The 9,223-nt window shown below is 35.6% G+C and overlaps 1 protein-coding gene across 1 annotated transcript; it reads right to left on the bottom strand.

Moving 5' to 3' along the window:
* Nucleotides 1-290: 290 nt before the first annotated feature.
* LOC111504912 (uncharacterized) lies at nucleotides 291-2,212 on the bottom strand. Its single transcript, XM_023159632.2, has 2 exons — nucleotides 1,662-2,212; nucleotides 291-1,468 (listed from the first exon to the last, which is right to left on the bottom strand). Exons 1-2 carry the CDS (start codon nucleotides 2,014-2,016, stop codon nucleotides 1,212-1,214), a joined length of 612 nt encoding a protein of 203 aa, XP_023015400.2. The 5' UTR covers nucleotides 2,017-2,212; the 3' UTR covers nucleotides 291-1,211.
* Nucleotides 2,213-9,223: the final 7,011 nt, after the last annotated feature.

Genomic DNA, 9,223 nt, shown 5'->3' with positions numbered 1-9,223 from the left:
TATATTTATGTATAAAAAAATTGATAATTGTGTAGTATGTACAAATGTACATGTTCAAATTAATTTTCCATTAAAAAATGTTTAGCTATAAATAATCTCCATTATTTCCTAAAACTACAGAATTTTCTACAAATATGGTATTTAACCTATCGTGTCTTTTTAACAATAATGTACAAAAAGTGAATTGATAATAAATATTTGGAATTGGACTAGAATAATATAGAACGGCGAAATTTACAGAAAAAAATACGTTCCCGAACTCAAACAAGGTGATTATTCGTTTATTACTATGTATTTTCGTTCAGTGACCACGTATCTGAAGTCAACTTGGAAAAAACTTATATATCTTTTCGATAACCTCATGAATTTGAAATCTGATTCATTTCAAGTGTAATTTTATTAAACTTCCAACAGTATCGATAAACATCCCTCATACAAACGTGATTTAGTTTCAAAAACAATTTTTTTGGAGGTTGGTGGAAATGATACAACTCTCAGAAAATTAAACGTTCTGTGGCAATATCATGAAAAGGCAAAATAAAGAAATGTGAATGATGTTGCCATATTTCCATAATTGTATGCATACGAATTACAAAATTACAAAAGAATAAATACAAACTGTCGATTCAGACTCTATTTGAATGAATCATAAGTTTAATCACGGCGCAATAATTTTTAGTTCAATTTTGCAACACTGCCGACAGAACCCACGAAAAAGTCCCGTGTAACAGTTTTATTTAGTTTTAATGATTCAGTTTGCCGGATAAGATATCATTTTGAGGAAGTTGAACGTATTGTATTTAAAAAAATAATAATGAGTATGAAAGTGACAAGTGAATGAAGGTACGCCGATCGTGAAAATAAGGTGTGATAAAATACCTTGCTGGTTTATATTAAAGACACATTGAAATGAGATCAACACACTGATACAGTCAAAATTAAGCATGATACAGGCAAATACATTTCTGTCAATTGATTTTTAGTGTTCTGTTGAATTTTTATGTTCTGTAATGAAATCGTACGAATTATATTCCACAGTTTTCATTTCCGAGAGTTTCGATATCAGACTCGCAAAAAAAATACACAAGCCCATATTTTTTTTCAAAACTACGCGAGCCGTTAAACGAATCATCTCATCCACAGTCACGGAACATCTCGAAGAGTCTGGAAAGCGCCCGGAACCGTCGTCCGGACACTCCCGACACCGTGTACTATCTGTCCGGCGTGCCTGCGTCGCCCCTCTCGAGCAACTCTCTGAGCGCAGAAATGTACGTCTGCGCCATCTGCAGAGTCTCGAACTTGCTCAGCTTCTGATCCGCGTCCAAGCTGGGAATCACCTCTCGAAGTCTGTCGAACGCCTCGTTGAGGCCGTTCATCCTCCTCCTCTCTCTGGCGTTCGCCGCTAGACGACGCTTCTTCATCACGCTCGGCGACGTCGGTCGGTCTCGCACCACCGTTTTTCGACGACCTGGAAACAATAACCATGTACAAAATAGTCGCATCAACTGTGACAGCTGTGACAAATCATAACGAAATCACGAAATTTTAGTATTTAATACTTTTTACTATTAGAAAACAGGCTATAGTTTACGACATACCGAAAAAAAAAACAAAAAGCCTTCTACGCTTACTTAAAATATAAACTACAAGAATTTACATACCCCTCGAGCTCTTCCTGTCTTGATTGAGGATCACTGTGTTTTTTCCGCCCCCGTCGCTGTTGAAATGGCCCCTCTTCAGCTTGAAAAAGTTGAAGTTTCCGTAGGAGCACTTCTCTGCCTCCGACAAAGAGCTGAGATCGTTGATGTCGCTCGTCGTGGAAATAAAACTGTCGAAAGTGTTGACGTCGTACGTTTCGGGACTCTTCACGACGTCTCTAGTAGCGAAAACCTGCTCGCTTCTGTAGGGGTGCATCTGGGGAAAGTAGCCAACATCGTCGAAGCTACCGTTAGGGGAGGTAGAGTAGTGGTTGTCGGGGGGTTGGTAGCGGCCGTAGAAGGATTTCATTATGTCCATTTTCGATTCGAGAAAGAAGAAAAGTCCTGGTGGTCTGGTTGCGAATGTCTGTGGAAAAAAGTTATTATTTTGCTGGGTTTACGATCTAGCACTTAAGTAAACAGAATGGGAATGAAATCGAAAAGAATACGCGACGTATTGATGTTTGTTCTCATGATATTGCTGAATGAGACATTTTTTGATGAGAAATGTAAATTTATTGATACAAATTGAGGCCTTTTTGCACAAAAGACCAATCTACTAATACCAAAACTTCAAGAGTTATAAGTCAACAAGCATCAATCCACTTATCTTTTATTAATATTGTTATACCTTATATTCCAAACTACATGAATAGATAAATCGAGTGTGCAATATGCGTATAAATAGATATCAGGTTTAAACTTAATTCAAACCAAAAACTACCTCAAGGCATATCTGCTGACAATTCAAACAACACATAACATTGAAGACTACTTTATGGTCCAGTCGAAATTAGATAAGTAATAGTAATTTTTTTGCTGGTATCTTTTTGGCAACACTGTTTTTGACAGATCACGCGTGAATCGTGTCTTGTGTCATTGTCAAATTTGTTCAGTTTGCTCTATAATTTAACCACGAATCGACTAACGAATGAACAACGCTTGCAAATTATTGAATTTCATTATCAAAATTCATGCTCGGTGAAGAAAGTGCATCGTGCACTTCTTCCAATTTATGGGCAGTTTCGTCGACCTACTGAGGGAGCTATTCGGAAGCTTGTGACTAAATTTCGAACCCAGTTTACATTATTGGACATTTAACCACCAACACGCATACGTAGAGTGAGGACCGAAGAAAATATTGCGGCTGTAACCGTCAGTGTTCGTGATGACCGTGAAATGTCGATTCGCCGCCGTTCGCAGCGGGTCTCTGTTACTTAAATACCTGGAAAATTATAAGATACAGCTGGTGCAAGAATTGAAGCTACACGACCTCCCACAACGTTTAACATTTGGTGAATGGGCGCTAGCAAAATTGGAGGAAGAGCCACATTTTTATCGAAAAATTGTGTTCAGCGACGAGGCTCATTTCTGGTTGAATGGATACGTTAACAAGCAAAATTGCCGCATCTGGAGTGAAAACCAGCCACAAGCATTGCAAGAGCTACCGATGCATCCCGAAAAAGTCACTGTTTGGTGTGGATTATGAGTCGGTGGTATCATCGGGCCGTACTTCTTCAAAGACGACAATGGCCGGTACGTTACTTTTTGTTGCCCAAAATGAAAGAATTGGACATGCCAGACATGTGGCATGTCGGTAAACAGTTTATCTAACGTTTGGGGCCCAACAATTGGCCGCCTAGATCGTGTGATTTAATGCCTTTGGATTATTTCTTGTGGGGTCATGTTGAGGCTCATGTCTACAGGGATAAATCAGCAACGACTGACGCTCTAGAAGGCAATATTGAAGCATTCATACGTGAAATACCGGTCGATATGTTAGAGAGAGTGTGTCAAAATCGGACTTTGCGCTTTGGATCTAAAGCGGAGCCGCAGACAACATTTGCATGAAATCATCTTCAAATATTAAATTATATTGATCGTTCTATCGATTCCAATAAAGATTTAATCATTTTTTTCAAATTTTTTATGTTGTTTTGAAAATCAAATCCTGTACCTCTTAAAAAATCACCCGTTATCTCGGAATTTGAGATACTCAGCTATAATATTTTTTTCATATAGTGAGGAGTAAAACTACATAAAAAAGGGCAATTATTACGAATTTTTTTATTCATAAGATTTTATAAATGCTATGATTGATCGTTTTTCATTTATTTGGCAGATTTGATTGCAACAAAATTAATTTTTCAATAACTTCTAGTGGTCATCATTGAATTCATTCTTGATAATTTATTAAACACGCACTACGGAACAAACAACGAATGACAAAAACCTTTTCGAAAAGAATACCGACAAACAAGAGACAAATGATGCTTCAGCCGAGTTAGGTCGGCAAAAATCATCACTGGTAGGTATCTTTGTCACTTTTCGGATAGTTTACACGCAAAAATGATTGTACGGCGCCATCGGAATATTCTACTCAAAGAAATAATTACCCACTTATTTCTTTGCCGCATTCGTTACTGTCATATTATCGGCACACTACTATTTGCAAGTTTTTCTAAAATAAATTTGTAAATATTTGTTTCTAGCTGAATAACTGAGGAGGCAAAATGATGATGATAACGAAAATGGTTTTTTGGAAAAACATTATGTTACTGCTTTTGGACGTGCAATTTTGTTCTGTGAGAACAAAAATTCCAATAACTAAATAACTACGTTCAATTTATTTTTTAAGTCATTAAAATATTCAAGTGCGTACATGATGAACACTTTTCTTGATATTTCGAAGTAATTCCATGTTTGGAACGAAAATTAAAAACTGTCGAGAGAACATCAATAAAAAAACTTCCACTTTGTGTGGACTTCTTTGCATGATCTATCTTCCTTCCTTTCTTTGGAAGATTCCCAAATTTGTCTCAAATATTTTTTTTTTCAAGTCTTTATTATCAGTACATTATAACTGCAAAGTTATTTAGTTATTTAAATCCATAAAATATTATATAAACAGTGAAAAATAAGGGAGGGAAATTCAAACTTCCAAAACGCTTCACCATTGGTCGAAACGAAATGTGACGTCAGATAACCCAACGTTGGATTTATCAGCTTTGATATTCATACTATGTTAGTAGTGTTTGTGACAAAAATAGTTTAAAAACTTGTATTCCTGTGGTGATTTCTAATGACTCTAGATTTTTAGTGAACCTAGGACAATGACTGAAACTGTTTTTGTTAAAGTACGATCGGACAATCTACCGAAAATGGATGCATTTATGATGCAGCATATTTTACATCAAAACTTCATTTTACGTGTGCAGAGATCAAAGGAGTGAAAACTGCAAGGTAATTATTATATTAGACGATATATTTTAGTCCATAACATAGATTTTCATTCATAAATGCACAGCAGTTTATAATATACCAAAACATAACCTATACAAAAACTCGTTAAAATGGCTCCAAAACTGCTATATTTACACCTATATCATAATAATTCATATGTATTTTTATATTATCGAAGTTCACTCAAGTATGATAAGTTTATTTTCTTTTTGTAAATATGCGAATATATAGTGATTTCATGTACTTGTATTATAAATCGAAATTCCGATATTGACTTGTACAGCTTTGTCACTCTGTAGTTCATCTTCAATATCAGAAGTGTTTGATGGATCATCAATTTCGAAAGTACTGGGTTCTGCTTGATTAATATGATATACATTTGTATGGGAAGTACTAAAACTAACTAAATAAATAAAAAAATGAATACCTGATTCCATTTCCTCAAATTGCTACTATGTATGCATATTTGGTATGAAACGCCAACGACTTATGAATTTTACTGCATAACGTTGAGATATGTTTTCAAGTCTTTTCTCTGAAGAAAGATAAAATAACAACTAATTCACATTCTGAGACATTTATGAGCGATTTATTGAAAGTAGCTATCGTGAAGGAACTATTAATATACTCATGAAAGTAACTACTTTGTTCGTAGGAAAACACTTACGAAAATCATTAATTATATTCTGTATTCATCTTGGTAGTGATTTTATTATCAAATAACTATAATATAAATACATATTACATATTATTCAATTGAAACAAGCAAAAGAAGTTCATGATTTACACAATCAAAAGCTTGCCTTTTGAAAGCCAAATTGACACTTGGACAATATTATCTATTCATAAAGAAAAGCTAAAACTCTTTTTCAACCAGTTTTTCTATGTTTTTTGAGAATGTTGAGAGCATGGAGATGGATTCAAAGTTATTTGGATCTTCTGCATTACCGACTTTGAAAAGAGAAATTACAAGAGCTGTTTTTAGACACGGAGGGAGATTTCCAAAGGAAAAGGATTTATTTATAGCCAAGATTATTTGAAATTTTCACTGAAATTTCGTCAATGTCCGTTGCATTTTTGTATTTTTTTCTTGCAAGATTTCTTTCAGCTCTAATAAATTACTATCTTCAAAATGAAAGTTGTTAGACATATTTACAGTATTTGAATAATCCATAGGATTTGAAGAAGAAACAGGGGATGAAGTTAGTTTTTGAGTAATTGTGCAATAAAAATTATTGAGTGTTTCCGGATCTATGTTGACATGTTATAAAATTGAAATTGATTTATTTCTTGGCCCAGTTTTCTTTGATTTTACTATCAGCTTTGTTTATTAACTCTTGTAATGAATTTCTTTTGCATGTTTAATTACCCGTCCGTAAATTTGGCCATATTCGTTGAAGAATGTTTTAAAAAATTAACCGGGAAAATATTTTCGTTTTGAGTGTAGCGATCTCAAGTTGGTCGCAGAAATTTATATGCCCTGTATAATCCACGGATTTTTTAAAATTTTCGTTTGGGAAAACATTCTTCCTAAACTCTGGTTAATAAAGAATGTTTTCCCAAACGGGAAATAAAGATAAAAAAAATACATCGTGGATTACACAGGGCATACAAAGTTATTCGACCAACTTGAGATCGCTACACTCAATACGAAAATATTTATCCGGGTAAACCCCGAAACCTGATAACGGGGTAAAACCTGAAACCGATCGTACAAATAAAATTACTAGACAAAAGTGTTTTGGTACAACTGTCATTAAAAGTGACATTTTCAAGAAAAGATGATGTTCACAAAGTTAAAAACATTTTTAACACTAGTGTTAGTTAAAAGCATTTTTAACACGATTTTTTTCGACCAGATAGCAATAAACAAAACATAATTATTCTATTTTCAAGGGAGTTTTATCGTGAACAATAGATATAGATACAATTAAAATCTGTTACAAATGTATAATATACATTCATTATATTATTATTAATATTATTAATATCTTGCGATGTTGAAAAGCCTTGTTCTACATTTGAACTAGCTAAGTTGACAATTTCATGGGCATTAACATTTGGTTCTTTGAGTGAAAAGGACGATTGTAACGCTGGAGCTAGCTGTTGGGATTATTCTTCAGCAATAGCCTTTTTATAAAAAATATATTGATCGATGTAACCCTCAGCTACTGTTGTAGACTTCCGTCCTCTGTGCTTCTTAATATCCGTTATATTTGCTCCAGATTCTGTTAGCAAAGAAGCAGAAGACCTTTTGAAACAGTGACCTGTATATTCCTTTGGTTCCGGGAGGTTCAGAAACTCAACAATGATTGAGGGCATTTTCCCAAACGTGTTTATACCAACTAGGTTGCCACTGCATTTATAATTTGAGTATTTCAGAAAAAAAACTTTGATGATTGATAACAGAAGAGCGTAATGCAACGTATTTATTGAAATAGTCAATGTTTTTTCCAACAATGCAAAAAGAACGACCTATTTTCGTTTTTGTATTTGGATTTTCAACAATCAATGATTTATCCATTGATTTAATGTCTTCTATTAATAAATGACAGAGCTCTTCACGCCGGCAAGCTTTATATATTCCGAAAATAGTATCTAGCAACTTTTATTATCAAATATTTTTCATCTGGCACCTCATTTATAAACCTCTGGACTTGTTCGAACGTAAGAGTTTTTGATTTTTTGGACCTATGAATTTCATTTCCTTGAAATATTTGCTTGAATTAACACCATTTTTAAAGAGCGCACTCGACTTTATAATTGAAAACTTGGTCCACAAAGTTGACGAGTTCCATATTTTTGATTTCTCTTCTAAATAGTTTAAAAAGACGGTTTCGCTGACATTTCCTTCAACGTTTTTAAGTCTACACCAGCTAAGAAAATTAGAATGTCCGATGTTGTACTGCTGAGCCGAATTTTTTGGCTCTTTTTGCAGCCTCTTCAATATCGTTGGAAAAACACAATTCCTCACCTTTGTTCTTTATTACGCAAGACATTAAACACCAGCAAGAACTTTAAATGTGACTTTAAATAAAACGCGTGAGCTGTAAACAATACAATACTGGGAAAACACGAAAATACACACATCGGAAAAGTCTAGGGATATTTTTAAAAATGGCAATAATTTTTTTTTAGATCGCTTTAGGGAAAAAAAAATGACGGGTGATTATTAAACGAATGTAACTTACAACAAAATTTATTAAATGGTCAAAAATACTTAGTGCGCATATAAGCAAAACTAAAAAAAATATGGCTCTTCTTTGGCACCCCGAAAAAAAATCATAATACAAAAAAAATTGGAATCAGTACAAAGTATGGCCTCCACGCTGGTTTATTACGGCCCTACATCTATCGTGCATCGACAAAATGAGATTGTCAATGTCTTGTTGAGGTACATTTGCCCATTCAGCGATTAAAAGCTCTCTCAATTGAAACGTTGTGTGAATGTTCCCCATATGCGGAGTAATTCTTCGTTGAAGCATGTCCCACACATGCTCGATGTTATTCAGGTCCGGTGATTGTGCTGGCCATCGCAATACATCAACTCCTTCGTTGGTGAGCCAGTCAGTCACTAGACGCGCGACATGTGGACGAGCATTATCGTGCATTAGGTGGAAGTTTTCACCAACAGCACCAGCAAACGGACGGACGATAGGTAGAAGAATGGTGTCGAGGTACTGTCGAGCTGTGAGGGAGCGATTTGGAAAAACGAGATCGGTTCTGCCGCCGATCATGATTCCGCCCCATAGCATTACTGTACCACCTCTGTATGTGTGGACTTCCTGGAAGTGTCTCAAACGTTCATTATTTCCAGGTCGTCTCCACAGTCTTACTCGACGAGAATCTGGATGAAATTCAAATCTGGATTCGTCTGTGCACAAAACTGTGGCCCAATCATTTGCATCCCAGTTTTGATGTTCTTGACACCACTCTAATCTTCTACCGCGATTGCCTCTCGACAAAGGTGGACATCTAAGTGGCCTTCTGTTGTGGAGATCTGCTTCATGCAGTCGATTTCTGACAGTATCACGACCAATGGTTACCTGGTGCGTCTGCTGCAACACGTTAACCAACTCAGGTGCTGTGATTGTCGGTTGTCTTCTTGCGGTTAAGACCAAAAATCGGTCTTGAACTGCAGTTGTAGCGCGTCCTCGCCCTGGATGTTGTTCGGCTGGACTGCTAGTTTCACGGAAACGCCGCCACAATCGACTGATAACACTTTGGGAGACCCCCAAACGAAGAGCTACATCATTTTGTCGCATGCCACCTTGAAGAAGCCC

Source organism: Leptinotarsa decemlineata, unplaced genomic scaffold (assembly GCF_025532065.1).
Source record: "Leptinotarsa decemlineata unplaced genomic scaffold, Ldec_3_MD MMD2_tig00002082_RagTag_RagTag, whole genome shotgun sequence".
NCBI lineage: Eukaryota > Metazoa > Arthropoda > Insecta > Coleoptera > Chrysomelidae > Leptinotarsa > Leptinotarsa decemlineata.
The sequence above is the reverse complement of the archived record's forward strand: the minus strand, read 5'-3'. Positions and strand labels throughout refer to the sequence as shown.

Excerpts from the sequence above, each read along its gene's own strand:
- LOC111504912 (XM_023159632.2), bottom strand. The coding sequence starts at position 2,016 with ATGGACATAATGAAATCCTTCTACGGCCGCTACCAACCCCCCGACAAC. Across the intron at positions 1,469-1,661 it reads AGACAGGAAGAGCTCGAGGG|GTCGTCGAAAAACGGTGGTG; the intron begins GTATGTAAATTC and ends TATTGTTTCCAG.